The following is a 21782-nucleotide window of genomic DNA, read 5'->3' as shown; positions in this document are numbered from 1 at the left end:
TACCCACTGTACTATCTCCTTTCTGACCCATTTTATTTTGTGTTTACAGCGCTGGGGATTGAATCCAGGGCCTCACACATGAACGGTAAGTACTTCTCTACAGCTGAGCTACAGCCTTTGTTCCAGAAGTAATATTTTATTCTAATTTTAAAATATGTATGTGGAGATGATGCCATCAATACACATATAGATGATTAAAGTTAAAGTCTTGAAATTTCATAAAACAGTAAATCAATAAATTGAATTTTTTTTCAAAAACTTTCTCCTTTTGTAGGCATGTGTATTAAAAATTAATAGTGTAAAATACATTTTAGATTAATATTAAATAGACAAATCCAACAAAAATACAGCTTAGTAAGTGAGGATAGGAGAAAAATTAAAAATCTGAATATGCCAATAACAGTATAAAAGTATTTTTATTCTATAAAGGTATAGAAATATTATTTTATAGATTATGCTTTAGCATTTCATTAATGAATAAAAATTGTAATAAAAATCTCTTTAGACGGGGGGGGGGGGAGAGAGATAGTATAGTGGGCAGGGTGGTTGCTTTACTTGCATCTAACCCAAGTTCAATGCCTGGCACCCCACATGGTCCCCTTAGTCTGTCAGAAGTGAACTGTAAGTGCAGAGTAAGGTATGCTTCCCATCCCAAAATCTCCCTATATCCAACACAATCACTGAATAGGTGTAGAATATTCTACATAAACAAAAGATTAACTCATTATTGAAAAAAATAAAATACCTTGGCAAGAATAAACAGGCCAAATTACACTGGTGGAAGGAAGGGTATTGGAACATTGTATGACTGAAATACAATCATGAGCAATTTTGTAATGTTTTATCTCACGGTGATTCAATTTTTTTTGGGGGGGGATCACACCTGGCAATGCACAGGGGTTACTCCTGGCTCTGCACTCAGGAATAACTCCTGGCAGTGCTCAGGGGACCATATGGGATGCTGGGAATTGAACCTGGGTCAGCTGCGTGCAAGGCAAATGCCTACCCACTGTACTATCGCTCCAGCCCCAGATTCAATTTTTTAAAAAAATAATAAGCAAACCTTTCAATCTCATAGATGACAGGAATAAGTGCCATAATTGAATGGCAACAGTGATAGAGTATTGAGCAGTGCGTCTTGTCTTCTAAAGAAGTTTCTTTAGGGCCAGAGCATTAGCATGGGTGGTGGACACCTGCCTTGCATACAGCTGACCCAGGTTTGATTCCCAGCATTCCATTTGGTCTCTTGAGCACCCACCAGAAGTAATTCCTGAATGCAGAGCCAGGAGTTACTTTTGACCATTGCCAGGTGTGACACCAAAACCAACAAAAAAGCTTATAAACAAACACAGAAGAAGCTCCTTTAAGATATCTTGCAAACCTGGTTTTAAGGCTATGAACTTCCTAAGTTGTTGGCAGGTACTATTTAAACCCCAATTTTGCAAGTTAGGAAATAGGAAGGCATGAATTAGTTAGGTGCATGATGAGGTCACACCACTAAGGGTTCCTGTAACCTAGACAATCAAATAGCCAAGATGCTTCCAGCCAGCTCCAGCTACATGTTGGACAGGTGTGGGTGTGCGCTTGGAAGGAGTCATGAGTGGGTAAGTCTGGCATGCCCAGAGAGGGACAGATGAAGGTAATGGAAGCCCTGGAACCAACTAACAGGCAGCGTGAAATCTCTCCTGACCCTGATGTGAAGCTCCTAGCCAGTATATCCCCAGAGCCCATAGAGAACAAGAATAAGAAAACACTCTTTGTGTGTATTAAGAATATGTCTCAGCTACAAAGTATAACCCCCAGCAAACATGTATTCAACTAAAATAGCCCACAATTCAGTAAGCTCTGTGACTGTACGTAAGCACTGCAACCTCCTCTGTACCCCCACCCCCACAAGCACCACAGCTAAATACATGTGACCACCACAGCTGGGGTACTTGTGTTTGCGTATGTGCATGACCCCATCATCACAACAACATCAACAACAAGGTGAAAGGAGGATGGGTGGGAGGATGTCATTTAAAAGACAGCAAAGGGGCTGGAAAGATAGATTAGGGCACTTGCCTTTCATACAGCTGACCCAGGTTTGATCTCTGGTACCCCATATGGTCCCCTGATCCTGCCATGAATAATCCCTCAGTGCAGAGCCAGGAGTTAGCCCTGAGCAACACTTAGTGTGGCCCCCAAACAAACAAATTTTAAAAAAATGAAATGCAGCAGAAGCTAATACAGGGGTCAGAGAGATAATATTGGGGGTTGAGACACGTGCCTTATTGCAGCCAACTCCAGTTTGACCACTGGTACTGCATACAATCCCTTGAGTACCACCAGGAGTCATGTGGCCTCTGAGCACAGAGCGAAGAGTCAGCCCTAGGCAAGGCAAAACAAACAACAACAACAAAAACAACCCAGAATAAAAAAAAATTTTTAAAAAGACAAACAAATACAAACATTTGCTCTCTTCTCTACATAGTCCTTGGAGAAATAGCAAGCGTGTTGGTAGATGGGTTTGACGAAGGCAACAATTCTATGAAAAAAGAAACAGAACTTCTGCCCTGTCCTATGGCTTCTGTCCTTTTCTGATACTGTTTTTCTACATAGAACCAGAGACTTGAGTCAGAGACCTGAGAGGTAGGAACTCAGGCTCAGCTTCTCTCTGTGTCTACCCCAAAGTCCCTTCATCATCGCAACCTCAGCTCCCCAGTCATCAAAGGGCTAGGGGGTGGCATAGGCTAAAATCTCTGTCTAGTTGTTTCCGGGAGGATATACTAGAATTCTAATCCACATCTCTTCTTTTACAAGTGGGGAGAATATTCTTCCAGTGTTAGAGTAAAAGATTAAGTGGAAACTCCCCATTGTACTTCTCTTGAGTTAATTAGCTGGAGGAAAAGGTTGATAAAGGAAGGGAAGTAAATTTAAAACCTTGGACTGGGAAAGACACAAATTATTTAAAAGAGGCAATGACATGCAAGGTTCCACCTGCAAACTAGAGAGTGAAAAGCTCTGACCTTCCCTCAGGCAGAACTGCAGTCAAGCAGTTAGTATAGAATTTGGCCCAAGGCTCTCACAGAGAATTCTTAGGTAAATATTACTTATAATTTGAAACTTTAAAATACTTTCCCCCTTATTAGGCTGGAGGGATGCAGCTCAATGGCCTGAATTAAGGTTTCCCACTCAGAAGAACCAGATTCATTCCTGGTATCACATGATACTACCAGGAGTATCCTCAAACTCTCAAGTAGCCTCAAACTCTCTTCCACCAAAAGTGAGGCCAGAGAAATGGTACAGTGGGTAAAGTGCTTGTCTTGCATGTGACCAACCTGCATTAGATCCCTGGCATCCTACGTGAACTCCCCTGAGTTCAGTCAAAGCACAGAGGCAGAAATTAGTTCCTGAACTCTACCAGGTGTGACCCATACCACCCTCCCATGCCTATCCCCAAATACTTTCCACTTACTTAACAGCAGCATACTCTAGATCTAGGACTTGTTCTTCAGTAGAAAATACGGTTTTTAAGCATTCACCAGGTATTTATATGTGGGGGCAAGAGGAGGGGAGGAGGACACAGGAAGACAAGTAGGGAGTTTGTAAGTGTAATCAGATGAAAGATGCCCACATAGAGGTGGGCATGAAAATTGGTATGGATTGAAAAAAGAGTTAGAAAAAGAGATCACGTCTTAGTGCCAATTAAATTGAGGGTTCTGGATGGATAACTAGACATAAAAATTAGGATGAAAGAAGACAGGTGCCATGAAACAGTCACAAAGAAAGGACAAGCAGGTTGACTTGGGAAAAACAATGAATTTATCAAAAAGAAGAGAATTCCATTCAACTCTGGATGTTTTGACTAACTGAAAATTCTCTGCTGTAAAAAAATGGACTTTTGCAGCTGTTTGAATTATATTCATGAGAGCAAACATCTGTCAATGCCCATCAAGGGACAGAATAATGTTAGATACTGGGGTGACAACAATGACACCTTTCAGAATATCCAATTGCCACAGGTCTTGAATAACATCATAGTATTCAACATTATTTTTTAATACCAAGATTTAGGGATGGGGGTGTGGGGAGGCAAACATCAGCTCCTGGTCAGGGCTACTAACTGGCAGTGGATTCTCTCCATTTCTGTGCGGGTGATCTTTAGGTCCTCAATTTTTCCTACATTTCACACATTTGCACATTAGCATTTCACTGTTGTTCTGCTCCCAGGGAGTGTATGTGTGTTTGTGTGTGTGTGGTGTGTGTGCAAGTGTGTGCATACACCTTTGCATGTGCCTGTGTGCACTGTGTGCATGTTTGTGTGTGTTCAAGTGTGTGCATATACCTATGCATGTACCTGTGTACACCTGTGCATGCGTGTGTGTATATGCACGTGCGTGCAGTGTGCATATACCTTTGCATGTGTTTGTGTGCACTATGTGTGTATGTTTGTGTGTGAAAGTTTGTGCATATACCTATGCATGTGCCTGTGTGCATCTGTGCATGTGTGTGTGTGTGTATGTGTGTGCTTGCACATGCATGTGCCTGTGTCTGTGCATGGGTGTGTTCATATGCCTGAGACGGAAGGTCATCCCATTCACCATGGGTTCCCACCTGTATCCTGAGCAGCAAACCTAGTCTCTGGACATCTGCAATTTTGAACTGGAAAAGCATGTTGGAAAATGAACGAATAAATAAACATTAAAAATTATTATTTAAATCAGAAGTGTTTGGAGAGGATTTCACTTAGAAATTGGGTTTTTGTGACCAGAAAGATGCAGTAGCACTTCAGTCTTGTTTATTATGACAATTAGCCTGTGGTAAAATTGGTTTTGTTATGTCATTTGCCCACAAGTTGCAGTTTCTAAGAACTCATCCAGGATATTAAGGAAGGATCTACAGTGTACAGCTTCCAGCTATTGCAATGGAATTGCCATTGTGGACTTAATTATTCTAGGAATTAGGACCATCCCAGGCTTTTTGCAGAGAGTTTCAGATGTTTCCTTGTGCCTCCCAGGGCTTTTGTCGATTCTCCACACACTGAATTGGTCACTAGTTAGCAGACCAGTGAGGGCTGCTCACAAGGCTGAGGCTTTGCCTGTTCTTTTCCTCCACTCACTTAGGGAACATGTACTCATCCTTGAAAATAAAACTTTCAGATGCCTGCTCCTTGGGGTACTTCCAAAGAATTCAGTTTAGTTCTCTTCCAGAGCCACTATCAAGTTGAATTGGAATCAGTTGTACACTTTATTTCCTATCAAGTACTTCATGTAGGAACGTATCTTTATTTTTATCCACAGCCTGGGACACAATACATATCTTACTCACTATTCAAACTGTTAACACTTACTGCCCAAATTCAGAAAAAATTTAATTCAGTATTATCCCAATGGCCAAACTTGCTATCCCAACTCATGCTGTGCCAACTTTGAAATCAAATGGATTGAAACAGCAAGTTATATATGGATATTAGTAAGAACTATTTTACTATTTAAGTACTTGGATGGATGGATGGATGGATGGATGGATGGATGGATGGATGGATGGATGGATGGATGGGTGGGTGGATAGATGGATGGATGGATGGATATAACATCATAGAAGGGTTGTGAATTCAGGGTGAGTAGTTTAAATAGGACTTGATATACTCTATATTGTACTCTTTATGTTTTGATGAATTACACAGAATTCTGTAGAAAATCCATATAAGGTCTGTCTTCTGGACTTCCAGCTCCAAAGTACTTCATGTCATCTAGCATGGAGCCTGGATAGCTTCTGTCTCCTGGGGATTAGTACAGATGGCGAGAAAGGAAACAGATATGATAACTGATGAGTTGCTTGCAAGGCAGTGTCTGCCTCAACTCTCTGTACTGAGGACTCCCCAGAAGTGCCCAGGAGCAGGACGATGTATGCCTATGACTGAGTCTGCTCTTCCACCAAGGGTCCCTATAGCTGGAGTCTTCCTCACCCGGCCTCCCTCAGATGTCTACTTTCAGCACAGACCTATGATTCATTACCACACCTCAATGGCTAATTTTCCTCCATTTATTAAATATGCTGATTGGTTGATTCCAATGAACAGAATGCAAGCCTCATGGGAGCAGGGCTTTGGTGTTACCTGGCTCATTCTCTTCCTAGAACAATTTCTCTATTTTTTAATTAGGACAGTGTCCATTTGACTTATGATCTATGTCAGAAAAAATTCTTAGGAGTGGTCCTGAACAATACTTATTTATTTATTTATCTATCTATCTATTTATTTATTTATTTTTTTATTTACTGGCACATTGCCAATGTTCAGGAGCCCAAATATAGTACCAAAAATCAAACCAGGGTTGGATGCATGCAAGGCAAATTCCTTACCCCTCTATATCTCTGATGCTTTATCCTCTCTATCTCTCTAGATTTTTTTTTAGTGTAAAACTGCCAGGCATGCAGTTCAGTTGCTGAGCACTTTCCTTGTATGTATGTGGCCATGGGTTTGAGTCCCAGTATTACAAAAAAAACAAAAAACAAAATAGTAAAAATGTGAAAGGTTCTTGATACTAAACATTTGAGAAGACAATCTTAGAGGCTGCTGACTGAATAGAATTTATGCCAAATCAAGTCTGGGAAAGTTCTATAATTAAGAACTTTGCATTTTTACTTATTTTGGGAGATACAGGGACCTCACAGTGTCCCAGAGCTACACCAAGCACAGAGTTCAATGGTTGTGCTATGGCATGCTCAGGGGATCCTGCAGGCTGGACCTAGACCTCCTGATGACAAGCCTGATGGAAATCAACAGAATTGCCTGATGCCTGGCAAGCTCCTGAGCAATAATCAGTGATGTCACTTTAAGCCCCTCATTTGGGAAATGGTTTGTCACCCAGCTGTGAAAGCTGGTGCCTGATACAGAGTGAGAGTCAGGGATGGTGATCTGATGTGGTGGCAGGAATGTGGGGAGAAGTTGAGGCTATGTGAAACTCTCTGAACTATAATTTCTTTTTTGTTGTTTTTGAGTCACACCCAGTGATGCTCAGGACTTACTCCTGGCGCTGCACTCAGGGATCACTCTTGGCAGGCTCGGGGGATCACATGGGGTGCTGGAGATGGAAATCAGGTAAACCATATGCAAGGCAAACTCTCTAGCCACTGGACTATCCCTACGCCCTAAGTTGAGCTAAGATTTCTTCAGTAAAAAGAAGATACTGTGGTATCTGCCTCACAGGGTTGTTATGGGCGTTGAACTGAACTGAAATTAACTTAATACAAATTAGAAGTTAAAAGAGGTGGGGAACCAGGGAGACCCTCAAAGGCTTAGACCTCATGCTTTGCATGTAGTATTCACAGGTTCAGTCCCTGGCACTACATGTCTTCCAAACTTCCAGAAAAAGTTCATAAGTACCTATGGGTATGGACCTCAAATTAAAAAATTTTAAGAGGAAGAATGCAATACTGGACAAATAATAAACCACACCTGAAGATTAGAAAATCTTCCTCTCTACTCTGCTCCAGGGACAGTGATAGACCTAAGAAATCCAGCTGGAATAACACTGGGTTAATAAAATGTGAATGCTGGTAACTGGGAGAAGTGGCGAAGCAGAAGAATTTTATTATCTTCTAGTTCATGAAGAAAAGGAAACAGGAAACAGGAAAAACTCAAGAGTATGTGAAAATGGATTGAACCTTCTTGGCCAGGGTTGCAAAGAATGAAGCCAATCTGTTGACAAGTGGGAACCAGTGACCAGAGAACCATGTGTGTCTCAGAAACCAGGAACTTGGTACAGACACCTGGTCTCAGAGCCGAGGGCTCCTGTCCCGAGCACCTTCATGAAGCCCCAAGACACTGGCTGACCCCCAGCTTCCTCCACCCCTCCTACAGTCTCGTATGCATGTCATGGCCTGAAGGGTCTTCCCCAAATCTCCATCTGAGCCCTGAAACTTCCATGCCCACCACTCTGAAGCAGGACTGGGGGAGAGACAGAGAGAGACAGAGAGAAAGGCAGAGAGAGAGAGAAGCAGAGAGAGACAGAGAGACAGAGAGAGACAGGATGGGAGTGGAGTGGAGGGGAGGGGAGAGAGAGCACAAGTTTAAGAGTTTGCCTAGCATGCAGCTGAGCCTGAGTTCAATCCCTAGCACTACAGATGTTCCTCAAAGCATCTCTAGGACTGACCACGAACACAGAGGCAAGAGTAAGCCTCACGTAAGGCCAGGTGTAGCACCCAAACAATCAAAATCTGGCATATCCTCCCTGTGCCCCAATTTCCTCATTTACAAAGTGGCTAGTGACCTGTGTCTTGGGTTGTTGCTTGAATTAGAAGATATCAGCCATTAAGATGTTTTCAAACATAATAAGCACTTAATAAATAGTAACTCTTCTTATTCCCATTATTTCCTTTCTCTGCAATAGAAAGTGCCAGTGAGCTCAGCACCAGGGAACTGGCTCTTGTTTGTTTGTTTCTTTCCTCTCTGCCCCCTCCCTTCTCCCTTCTCCTAAAATGCGCTTAATACTAAACCCAGTCATGTGCCTCCACAGGTTTTTCCATTGCTCTGTACTCTGGTCCCCATTTAATTAGTTCTTTTCCATTATTAACTCTTGGCTTGAGGGTTCTTTCTAGATTCCAGTCTTCCCTAACCCCATCTCCAGGCACCCCTGACTCAATTTAATTGGATAATGCTGCTCCCCAAGCTTCTGTGATCCTTCCATCGGAGCAGTCATTGCTCAGATGTTATCCTGGATTAGTTTAAATGGCTTCTCTACCTGGCTCTAAGCTTTTAAGGACACAGCTGTTACACTAGCTTTTCAGTGCCAGCTTTAATGCTTCGCATAGTGCTGATGTATATATGGGATTCATTTGGTGAATGCATGAACAATGGCTTGGCCCTCAGAGAATGAATGGATGTTCTCTCTACCAGAGGCCAAATGCTAACAAGTCAAATTTGGGAACTTCCTTTAGTATCTGTATTTAGTGTTTACTGCTAGGCCTGGAAGTGTCCTTGCAGATCTCAGATTTCCAGATATAACTGGAAATGGACTTGGCATGTTGGCCCATGAGGCTGTCTAGGAGACAGCACAGGGAAAACTAAACATAGCCCCATAAATGCAGCAACTCCAGGAAAAAAAGAGTGAAAGTGTGTGGTGGGGGAGGGGAAAAGAGGGAGGGTTAGGGTGGATGAGCACTCATAAGGCATTGTACATTGTACAGACACCTGTGTGTACACCTGCTATAGTAAATACATCTGCTTACAAATGTTGTTACTCTTAAGGTTTTGTTTCACCCATCACATTGTAGGAGTTGGTACACAAATGATTCATTTCACTTCCTATGGGTATTTTTGTTTGCTTCTTTGTTTTCTTTTATGTTTTATAGCTTATGAATGTGGGGTATGAGCAATTTAGATCAACTGAATGGATCTCACAAGCATTTCCCTGCTGGGGCAGACCTAGGAATAGCTCCCCCACCCCTCAGCACCCTGTGTGTTACTCAAACAGCCTCCTCTCCACTCCCAAATAAATTTGCAGCAACAGACTTGAAACATGATCTAACAAAAGATCACTGTATCACTGTCATCCCGTTGCTCATTGATTTGCTCAAGCAGGCACCAGTAACGTCTCCATTGTGAGACTTGCTACTGTTTTTGGCATATTGAATACAGCACGGGTAGCTTGCCAGGCTCTGCTGTGTGGGCGGGATACTCTCCTTAGCTTGCTGTGCTCTCCGTGCTCTCTGAGAGGGCTAACAAAAGATATGTTATTTAATTCAGTAGGGAGAGGGTTACCTGGGGTCACTTGCCTGAAGCATTTGAATAAAAGAAGTTGGACTAAAATAGGAAGTAAAAGCTGCTATAATGGCTTCTTTAGGCTGCCTTTGAAAATTTTCTTCACAAGTCATTTACAAACTATTAAGAGGTTAATACTTTTGTCCACATACGAATGCAATCTGTGGAATCTGCAAATGACTGCTAGTTGGATAAATTCTCAGTCTGGGTACCTGAATGGAGCTGTCAAGCACAATCTAAAACTTTGAGAAGGATGGGGATCCTGCTGGTGTGTGTGAAGCTGGGGATCAAATCCAGGGCTCCTGCATGCAAAAATATGTGCTCCAGACCTTTGAGCTATCTTCATACACCAAAAACCAATAACTTGGAATAATTTTAAAGCATCGCTTAGATTGCTATATTCTAATCACTTTAACTCATTTGATTCTAAATTGTGTGTGTTAGAATTACAATTCTAAAATTTTTACCTAATTTCAAAACATCTCTTGGATTATGACCCTCATATGAATATCATTTGGGAATTATTTTTCTTGGCGGGGGTGGGGGGAGCACACTTTTGTCCATACCTAGTGGTGCTAAGGGTTTACTCCTGGCTCCATGGCCAGGGGATCACCCAGGCTGGGACCATATGGGGCACTGGAGATCAAATTCAGGTCAGCCACAAGCAAGGTAAGCACTCACCTGCTTTATCACTCTAAGACCCCATTTGGGGACTATTTCTAAGTGAAGGTTGAAAACATGAGAACAGGCCTTGATTATAGAGAAACTATCTTATCAATTGTCTCCAGTATCTTATTCTTCATGGGCTGGAGTGATAGCACAGCAGGTAGGGTGTTTGCCTTGCATGCAGTCAACTCGGGTTCGATTCCTCCACCCCTCTCAGAGAGCCCGGCAAGCTACCGAGAGTATCTCGCCTGCACGGCATAGCCTGGCAAGCTATCCGTGTGTATTCGATATGCCAAAAACAGTAACAAGAAGTCTCACAATGGAGAGATTACTGGTGCCCGCTCGAGCAAATCGATGAGCAACGGGATGACAGTGACAGTGACTTATCCTTCATAATTGCCCAAGGAATATTCCTAGAATGAAATAAGGACCATTTGAACTTATAGTCACATTCCCTGGCAGTGATCTGTTATATAAAGTTGAATTTTTCAAAGAAGACGCTTTATCTTTTCTCCCTATTGGGTTTCCAAAGAAACTTTCCATAGCAAAATGATTGTATGAATAAAATCTTGAAAGATAGCATCTGGTGGCCTCTGCCAAATCCATAATTCCAAAGCCTTGGACCACACAAAGGTCCACAAAATCCTGGATTTCAAAGATTTTATAGAAGTTCAATTCTTTTAGGCCAAGGTCAGAACTCTGTAGGAAAAAGACATGGAAAGGTAGAACCACCTGCACTGAGCATGCTAGCACCCCCAAATTGTCCAAAAGATTCTACAGCATCATACCCTACATCCCAGCTTCATTCACTGTGAGCCATAACCCCAAATGGGATCATAGAACACATACATTTCTCTAGGATTTATTATCAGTGAACGTTTTATCTGTGTAACTATTCTATATACCTATATATCTGAGGTTATATATAAAATTTGTGGGTGAAAGAGTCTGCAAACCGAAAACATTTAAGAAGCCCCATCTAACATAATTCCCTCCCATTGAGTAATGGAGGGAGCTGCAAATTACATGAAATAGCACTCTCAATAAGTTACTATTTAAGACACAGTGGGAAGGATTTTTTTCAGATATAATTAAGTGAATCAGTTAATCAGTTCATTTTGAGTTGATCAAAAGGATGATTATTATGAGTGGATCTGAAAGATTAAAAATTCTTAAAGGGCCAGAAGGAGTTTAATGGGCCAGAGTACATGTTTTCATACAAGAAGACTGAGTTCAATTCCTAGCATTCGTGACACTGCAACTTGTCAGCAGTGGTGGCAAACCTTCTAAGAAACAAACAAACAAACTCACCTCTTAAATTTTTTTTTTATTTTGGGCCACACCCTGTGGCATTCAGGGGATATGCCCTATTGCATAGGGGACCATATTTGGTGCAAGGAATTGGACCCAAGGTTAAACTGGATCCAGGGTCAGGCTGGACCCAAGAATTGGACACAGGGGACTTTAACCCCTGTATTATATTTCCAGTCCCTCCAAAAACTTTCATAAGAGTACTGAAGAGATGGTTTAAAGGGCTCAAGCACATGCCTTTCATGAGGGAAATCCCAAGCACCACAGGGTGTGTTCCCCATTGAGTTAAAATGGCCTTTTAACATTTGGGCCACAATCAGGGATGATCAGATCTTGCTCCTGGCTCGGTACTCAGGGATCATGCCTGGAAGTGTGAGATGACTACATAGGGTGTCAGGAATTTAACCCGAGTGGATCACATGTGAGAAAAGCAAGCTGCCAGCTGTACTATCTCTACACTACCTAGTTAAACTTTTTTTTTTTTAAAGGGGGTTGATACTTTCTAACCTGGAAGAAACAGCAGCTATGTTGTTAGATGCCTGTGGCAAGGGTCTCAGTGCTACAGTCACAGGAAAGTGAATTTGACCAACAACCTCAGTAAACTTGCAAGTGGTTCCTAAGCTTCAGGTCCAAATGCATTCCAGCCAACACCATGATATGACATTTCTAAGTCTTAAACCAAGAAACCAGCCAAGCTGTACACAAACTCTCAACCCATGAGAACTCTGAGATAATAAATGTGCATTTTCTGTGTTTGGTTTTTGAACCACACCTAGCTGTGCTCAGAGTTTACTATAGGCTCTGTGTTCAGAGGCGACTCCAGGCAATGCTTGGGGGACCATATGGGTGCCTGGTGTTGTACCCAGCTTGGCTGTATGCGAAGCAAGATAATACCTGCTATACTACCTCTCTCGCTTCTAAATGTACATTGTTTTAAACTGCTAAATCTGTGGTAATGTTTGGTGTGGCATTCAAAAATAAGTATAGAATAAATAGCAGTACTACTACATTTTAACAAACAAATATAGGCCAACAGAAACAGCCAAAAATTGAAGTAGGGGTACAATACACAAAATATAAATCAGCCCATGGCAGAGGAAGGGTTGGGCATTCCAAAGCCTGTCTTTGGACAGAGAACAGCAAATTATAGGTCAGGGGAACCCTAATAATATGAGGCTGAGATTGTTTATAGTTTAATCTTTCACTAGCTAAATCCTATGGGACCTCTGTCATCGGTATGTCAATATCTCTTTTTAGGTAGTTTTTTGTTTGTTTGTTTGTTTGGGTCACACCTGGTGTTGTTCAAGGGTTACTCCTGGCTCATGCATTCAGGAATTACTCCTGGCAGTGGTTGGGGGACCATGTCGGATGCCTGGAATCGAACCCAGGTCGACCACGTGCAAGGCAAATGCCCTACCTGCTGTGTGTCAATATCTCTTGCAGGGACAACTTTTATTTTCTTTTTTGGCATTGAATAAGGGCCTCATACGCAAGGCCTAGGTTCCCCACTGAGCCTCCTCCATTCTCTAGGGCCAACTTTCATAGCCTTCCCAATGGGCGGCCTTGTCCAGGCTCTGTGAGTATAGACAGGAAGGTATCGCTACGTCTATGGTCTGGCTGGAGAGCCAAATGCACACAAATGTATGTTAGTGTTCCCCGGAGGAGTGACTGAAGTACTCTGGGAACACAGTGGGCCAGTGGGCCAATCTGCCTGGCAGTGGCATGTGGGGGGTGGGCGGGGGGAGGAGCTGGTGGAGGAGAGATTTGCAGAGAAGACACTTTTGAGTCATAAAGGGCGGGTAGAGGGGCCGGAGCGATAGCACAGCGGGTAGGGCGTTTGCCTTGCACGCGGCCGACCCGGGTTCGATCCCCGGCATCCCATATGGTCCCCCAAGCACTGCCAGGAGTAATTCCTGAGTGCAAAGCCAGGAGTAACCCCTGAGCATCGCTGGGTGTGACCCAAAAAGCAAAAAAAAAAAAAAAAAAAAATAAAGGGCGGGTAGAAAAAAACTGTGTGAAGGGAGCACCTAGAGAGGTCATAAGGGGCCTGGCATGATCCCTGGCACCACATCTGGTGTCCCAGAGAGCAACTATAGCAGGGATCCCTGAGCGCAGAGTCAGGAGAGGGGGGCCCAGATCCCCCAACATAAATAAAAAGATAACAACTTTTTAAAAGTGTGTGTCTGAGGGGGCTGGAGCGATAGCACAGCGAGTAGGGCATTTGCCTTGCACGTGGCCGACCTGGGTTCAATTCCCAGCATCCCATATGGTCCCCTGAGCACTGCCAGGAGTAATTCCTGAGTGCAGAGGCAGGAGGTAACCCCTGTACATTGCAGGGTATGACCCACAAAGAAAAAAAAAAGTGTGTGTCTGTAGATGTGTGTGTATAATTTAGGGACCATATCCAGGGTTTGTGGGGAGGCATTCCTGGCTCTGTGTTCAAAGGCTACTACCAGGGGTGCTAGGATAGGGAGGAGGAAACCAAACAGTGCGAGGGACTGACCCTGGGACTGACATGGAAAGCCCCTCTCAGGCTCTCCTAGACATAGTCAGCTCCTATCTTTATTGATGTTTAATCTGTATCCATGCATATATAGAAACATATGAAAATATAGATATAGACTTAGAGATAATCTATGTCTCTATGGATATCTGTTGATACCTACATGTTTATATATGTATCCATATGTATATACATATATTTGCATATGTATCTATATATAATCTATGTCTATATCTATTTCTATGTCTAGATATGTGTCTATATGTCTATATTTGTGCCTATAACTATGTCTCTATCTATATCCATATCCTTATGTCTAGGTCTATATCTATATGTAGTTTTTAATTGCAACTGTATATGAGTATGTTATGGGAAAAGAAGTATGCTTGAAATTTTATATGCAAGGGCTCTCACCATATAAAAAAAGCGAAGAGATTAAATAGAGCTTTGTTGATATTGACAACTGACAGCAAAGGACACACACACAACTATGCACAGAGGACCAATTTTTTGTCTAGAGGGAAATTCTACCTAATAGAAAACAGGTCACAGGGGGAAAAAGAAGTGGCCAGAAAAGTGGCCAGGAGGAGTAGGGTACAGTCATCACCCCTTTATGGGTCTGTTCCTACCTTGAAGCACCTGGCCCCTCTAACTGTGAGGATGGAGTTTTGTTGAATCATAAACTAGCAAATCATCACAGGATCCTAGAAGCAAATGAAAGTATGGAAGCAGAAGCCTCCAAAAGGTGAAAGGTACACTTTTCTTCACCATGGAGCCGGGAGAGGGAGCATTTCAGGCCTGCAGTGTTGGAGGGATAAGGGAGAGGATGAGAATGGAAAAACTCTAGGCCAGAGACACAAATCGAAGAGCTGAGCCCTTGCTTTGTAGACAGGAGGTCCAGGTTTGATCCCTGGTACCGCTTGGTCCCCTGAGCACTGTGGGGAGTGATCCTAGGAGCACCCACCCCAGACACAGATCAATTCCCAAGCACTGCCAGGTATAGTTCAAAACAAAGTGAAAAAGAAAAAGGAAAAGGAATGGGAAAAATGTAGGAAATCCACAAGATCTCTTCCAAGGTCTGGATGGAGTGGGAGGGACAGCCACAGGCCCAAGGGGTTAAAATGTCCAGGGGCACACTGGAGCAATAGCACAGCGGGTAGGGCGTTTGCCTTGCACGTGGCCGACTCGGGTTCGATTCCCAGCATCTCATATGGTCCCCTGAGCACCGCCAGGGGTGATTCCTGAGTGCAGAGCCAGGAGTAACCCCTGTGCATTGCCAGGTGTGACCCAAAAAGCAAAAAAATTAAAAAATAAATAAAATAAAATGTCCAGGGGCCAGGGAGCAATTCGGGGAATCTAACCCAGCACCCCTGTTGGGGCCTGTTTGACCCCTGACCCCTGGCATGACTGTTACAGCACTTTCTAGCTCAGATCACTGAGGACCTGACTTCTTTATAGCTTCTTCAGCAAAGATTTTCACCTGTGCTGATTCACCCTTGCCCTTTCCCTGTTCTTCATCTCAGTTACTTTCTCTCAGGGTGGCTCATCTCAAACCCAAAAGGACCTTTCTCTTGGCGAATTTAATGAGCTGCTTCCTACTATAGAGGAGGAACCTTCCTCTCTTCTGACTCAGAGAAAAAATGTTCTCTTTCCAATAAGCCTAATAACTTGGCTGTCTGTGCTAACAACCCCTCCCTCCCTCTCTCCCTCCCTCCCTCCCTCCCTCCCTCCCTCCCTCCCTCCCTCCCTCCTTTCCTTCCTTCCTTCCTTCCTTCCTTCCTTCCTTCCTTCCTTCCTTCCTTCCTTCCTTCCTTCCTTCCTTCCCTCCCTCCCTCCCTCCTTCCCTCCTTTCTTCCCCCCCTCCCTCCCTCCCTCCCTCCCTCCCTCCTTCCTTCCCCCCCTCCCTCCCTCCCTCCCTCCCTCCCTCCTTCCTTCCTTCCTTCCTTCCTTCCTTCCTTCCTTCCTTCCTTCCTTCCTTCCTTCCTTCCTTCCTTCCCTCCCTCCTTCCTTCCCTTCCTTCCTTCCTTCCTTCCTTCCTTCCTTCCTTCCTTCCTTCCTTCCTTCCTTCCTTCCTTTACTTACTAACAACTATTGTTGGGCATAGACACTACTGTAAACATTGGGATAGACCATTGAGTAGGAACTTCAAGATCCAGGCTATCTTGGAGTTGATATTCTAGATGTGGAAGCAATAATAATAATAATAATAATAATAATAATAATAAATGGTGAGCAAATGAAGAGTTCAGCATACTGGACTCCAAAAGAAAAAGAAAAAAATTTAAAAAGCAAGTGCTTCAAAACGCCCATTGAGATATCTATGTCAACATATTTTATTCCAACTGCCAAAAACAAAACAAAACAAAACAAAAAACTTAAGATAAAAATCTAGGGAACCATGCTGACTGATCCCTTTTACTCATTTTACACTTTTAATTAGTCACAAACCCATGGAGATGCCAACTCTCAATAGCTGTCAAACTCATTGTGTCCCACCTCTGAAACATCAAGATTCCAACATTTGTCCAGCTTACTGCAGTATTTTCCTGACTAATCTCTCCTCCTGAGGCCTGTCCTCTTCTTTCTCATATCATGCTCCCATTTAAAATGGTTAAGAGAACAGGCAAGGGGCATCTTTTTTCTGCCAAGGGCCATTTGGATATTTATAGCACCATTCATGGGCCACACAATACAAGCAGATGGGCTGTGGCAGCCAATGAGAAGCACCCGTGTCTACCCCAGCAGCTTCCAGGACCAGATACCATGACTACACAGGCCTTACACAGCCTGTGGGCTGGATGCTGTCTGCCCTGCTCTATAGTTTCTCAAGTCCTCTCCATCCTTCCTAGCTCAGCATGCACACTCTCTTGTTATCTAGGTCCTTCTTCAGGTGCTTTTTGCACACTCACCTGCCCCATGTAATTGTAATAAGCCGTATCTTTACTAATAGTGCCCTCAGCTCATTCTCCTCTAACTTTCTCTTATAATTATAGATCAAAGGCCATCTCATTTCTTATAAGGATCCTTAGGGTCCTTAAAAGAGTTACATTGAGAATAAGCCACTGCAATTGCACTGTTTACAGCTTGTTTTCCTGATGGAGTTTTCTCACAGTTGAGGGAGAACATAATTAACATATAAATAAAATTTCCCTGTTTATAATGAACCCAGTTTAGGATACAGACTCTGAGCTGGGAGACCTGGCTCCTTTATTGTATTAATAAAATGGACTCATGCTGAGGAAATTTTTCTTTCTCATCTATGTTTTGGCTGCTTGATATTTGTTATTATAGTTTGGGCTTCTAACACATTATCCTTAATGACCAGGAAGTGATGCTGATGGATCACAAGATTAGAGCCAAATCCCTGGGAGATAACCATCCTGACCACACTCGTAACAGTAATGCACTACAAGCCACTGGCCCGAGAGGTAACTAAGGCCATTTCCATTTCGAGACCTCGGCCTGGAACATTTTGCAGCCACTGCCTATTTCCAAAGTACAGGGAGAATCCACCAACCAGACACTTTGCCTGGGATGATCTGGAACTGCACATCACCACCAAAACCAGGCCAACCAGAAAATGCCTTTGTGAGACTGAGACCCCTGATATAGCTGAGACCCCATGACCTTAGGCAGAGTTTTTCGGATTATTGAAAGGACAAATGCTTTCTAGAAGTGCATTTTCTTTCCAAAAGTCTATCTCTTGCTAAGATTTCTCTCCCCACACAGACACCCAAGCAGCACATACATCTAGTTCTTACTCTCCTAAAAAGCTAACCTGGACCTGCAACTGCGTATGTGTCTCTGAGTAGACCAGAAAGACTAGTGAAGAACTCCATTCTCTTACTTGTATTCAGCAGAGTGAGGACCTTTTTTTCTTCTTCAGCTTCTTGGATGAGCTTTTCTGCCAACGTTGCATCCTCTGATTCCACACAGGCGTCAGATTCTCGGAGGTACTGCAGGTAGTCGATCTCCCGCTGGGCACGCTCCACCCTCAGTGCCACGTGGTTGACTGCACTCTTGTACTCATTTGTGTGGCTCTGACATCTTCCCACCAAGGCTGATATGTTTCTGGAAAACTCTCGGAATTCTTGAATGTATGCCCTCGTGGCCTGCGTGCATTTTTCCAACCCTCGCTTTAATTAGAAAGTAAATTTCCAAATTATTACCAGTTAAATTACCCAAGTAATATAAACAGCTATCATTTGTAGAAAATGATGTTTAAATTACAAGTAATTAAAAAGGGAGAAATAAATATCGTTGAATAACTCCTTCAAAGTTCTATTGATATTTAATATATCAGTTTTTAAATGCTCTTAATGAGTTACATTTAGCCAGAAATATAGAAATATACTTAAACGTAATTTCACTATATTTTGGGTCATTTACAATGAGGATCACACCCAGGGTTTTCATATACAAGGCAAGTGCTCTCCCACTGAATCACATCCCTGTTCCTGTTTCATAACATTTAGTAGGACTGGGGTTGGGACCAAACCTTTTGCTGCTCAGGGATCACTCATGGCAGTGCTCAGTGATAACTCCAGGAAGTGCTCAGGAGACCATACATGGCGTTGTGGATCAAACCAGGGTTAACAGTGTAAGGTGAGTGCCTCAATTACTGTGCTCTTTAACCGATCCTCTTTTATAACATTTTTAACTTGCTGATACATCAGAAACATATTCCCATACTAATATATCTTTATACCATCCCTTAACATTTTTGTTTGTCAGGTCAAAAAATGTATATACCTAAAACACATGTGGCAGCTACCCCCAGTGCTTGTCATTGAAGTTGTATAAATTATACTCCAAGCAGCATTATCTGAGACTTTGAAGGGAAAGTGAGAAAGATTTTGAGGGAAGGGAAGGGGAGGAGAGGGGAGAGAAAGGGGAGGGAAAGACAAAGTAAGGAAATAGAGAAAGAAAGAGCAAAAAGAAGGAGCGGGAGGGCTGGGGATAGGAAGAGGGAGAAAGAAAGGAAAGGGATTGAGTGGGAGGAAGAAATGGAGACAAAGACAGTAGTCAAGGATCTCATGGCCAACAGTGACTGTCACCGGGACTTGGTTTCCTCAGTTCTGTGGAAAGATACACAACGAACTACACTTCCCATCTTTTAGAAAATCTACACTCATAGCTGCCAAAGTATTAGTCTCTACCTTGTGCCCTGGTCTGAAAAATTCTTAAAGTACAGAGGAAAATTTGCAAGGATTTGGCTGGTGAAAATCTCAGGCAAGCAATTCAGCATGATTCTGGCACCTGGAAGAAAGTGAGTGGGAAGGCAGTGTATGAAAGAGAACAGGTGAAAAAACAACCAGAGGCGACTGGCTAGGGAATGTTTTATCCACAGCCCCTAGTCTTAGCTTGTGGACTGAACAACCCTAAGGCCGCCTTCAGCTTGTCTTGCACGTTTATTTCCCTCCCACTCGAAGCAGATGAACAGATAGTCTGGACTAGTGGAGTTGTCCAGGGAAATAGAGAAAATACATGTTGGAGATAGAAGTGTCTTTGAAAGAATATAAATACTTTATCAAAATTTGTCTTGCACAGAAGCAAAGTAATTAAGTAGAAAATAACAAAAACCACGGATGTGGGGTTGCATTTATCCATGGGAACTTACATGTGACAAAAACATTGGGTTTTGTACATTTTAAGGAGGCAGCAGCTGGGACATAGGGATAAGAGGTCCTAGGCAGTTTCTCTGTTTAATGTTTAGAAATGATCAGAATTCCGCTAATTTCTAAATCCAAGTCCAGTTTGTCAAAAGAAGTTAAGCTTCTTTGGTATAACTATACCATGACTTTTTACAGTGACCTATGGTTTATGTTAATGGTTTATGATAAAAAAAAAAAGACAATCCAAAGCTTGTTATCATTTTGATTTAGTACAGCACAAAGAAAAAGTGACCATTTTTTTAAAAAATTTTGTTTTAAAAATCGAACCATTGAGAAAAAAAAACATTTTAAACATTTATCACTATGCCAGACAATATCATGAGTATGGATCAACTATAAAAAGTCTTTAAAATGGCCAGAGGAGATGCATTCTAGTCTCCTCTCCCCATTTTACAGATGAGAAGAGCTGCTGGGTGAGACCAGAGTGAAGCTTTGCCCAAGGCTGAGAGTGTGCAGCGTGGACGCTGGAGCTGGGGCTCTCCAATGTAACTCTGGCCATTTTTATCATTGACAGCCTGGGGAAGATGCATTCCAACAGCCAGGGAACTATAAGCAAGATACAGTGACTTCTAGGGGTGGGGGGCCTCTGTTCCCCATTTCAGAAACACAGATGCCACCTACCTCCAAGACTTGAAAGCGCTGGTAGATGTAGTGCACCATGGCAGGGTCCTGAGCACCTAGTGGTGGGGGCAGAAAGCCTGCAAGGATCAGAACCAGGAAAGCAGAAGGAATCATTATTCTGCAAACCACCATTTGGGCGTGGGGGTGGGGGTGGGATCTCTTCAGCACAGCTTCTGGAGGACGGAGATTGAGGTCCCGGTGGTGGTCTGCTGCTTTCTAGCCGCTTCTGCGGCAAATCCTCTCAAAACAGTCTTCCCGAGCGGAGCCGTCTTGTTATTCCCCCACATGCATGATCTCACTTTGCAAGCTGGTGATCAAGTCCAGCTGTTGGCACGCCAGGCCCTGGGAGGCCTTGCAGGCCCTCTGGGGGTGGAGGGTTTCCTGTGTCCAGTCTCTATGGTCATTGCCCTTGACACTTGTAAACAGTCCCCAGGCTGGTGGGCTGCTCCCCAGTGGAGAAGAATGTGCATTATGTTGGGGGCAGGGAAGCTTCTCCCCTCTCCCCCAGCACTTGGCTTTTAACTTTCCCTTTCCTCCTCCCCAGTGGATTCTGCACTCCAATCACAGGCCCGACCTAACTCAGGCCACCCCCAGTTTCTCAGAGTTGGAATCTCAGTTTAGTTTCTGGCAAAAGTTTCCAGGATCCTTTTCCCAGAAGTCCTGTTGGGAGACCCCACCCCTCCTGCAGACACTGTTGGCATTCCAGGAGCTCTTAAAGGCACAGCAAGGGGAAAATATGAAACCTCTACTGTATCTCAGTCTCCGAACAGCCAATGTTCTAGGGCCATGGCCTCTGGGAGAGATTGAGACATAATTGACCACAGACCTGCCTTCCAGACAAGAGTTAAGAAATATAAAGTATGAACTCTGAAGAGTTTAATTGTGGCTCAATAATAGGTCTTGTGGCACTGTTGCTTCCAGAGCCAGGTGACAGGGAAAGGGAGCTCTTTTGTCAGTCCCCAGTTCCTGGAACCAAGCTCCCTTCCCCTATAGCTGCAGGCTGGCAATGCACAGGGCTCAACTCCTGGCAGCTCCATTCTTCAACCCTTACTGTCCAGATTTTGTTGGAGATTAGTCCCATTGTAGATTGTGATACAATCTTGTATTTTCTGTACTGCTTAGCCACGGCTTTACCTACCTCAACCTCTTCTTACATGGAGGGCCAGGTTACCCATGGTTCTTTCTAACCTAAAATGAAGAAGGTTGCAGCACATATGGGATGTGGAAAGAACTTTTGCCAGAAGTCAGAACACCTGGGTTT

The 21782-nt window shown here is 43.3% G+C and overlaps 1 protein-coding gene across 1 annotated transcript in view; it reads right to left on the bottom strand.

The window, feature by feature from the left end:
* OLFML1 (olfactomedin like 1) overlaps positions 1 to 20822 on the bottom strand; it is a 32417-nt gene extending 11595 nt beyond the window's left edge. The window contains exons 1-2 of the mRNA XM_004613645.2: positions 20522 to 20822; positions 18073 to 18361 (exon numbers count right to left, since the gene is read on the bottom strand). Of these exons, the coding sequence (XP_004613702.2) occupies positions 18073 to 18361; positions 20522 to 20653 (421 nt within the window). The 5' untranslated portion in view covers positions 20654 to 20822. The remainder of the gene's footprint in view (positions 1 to 18072; positions 18362 to 20521) is intronic.
* Between the last annotated feature and the right edge of the window lie 960 nt (positions 20823 to 21782).

This window comes from Sorex araneus, chromosome 6 (assembly GCF_027595985.1).
Source record: "Sorex araneus isolate mSorAra2 chromosome 6, mSorAra2.pri, whole genome shotgun sequence".
Classification (NCBI taxonomy): Eukaryota; Metazoa; Chordata; class Mammalia; order Eulipotyphla; family Soricidae; genus Sorex; species Sorex araneus.
The sequence above is the reverse complement of the archived record's forward strand: the minus strand, read 5'-3'. Positions and strand labels throughout refer to the sequence as shown.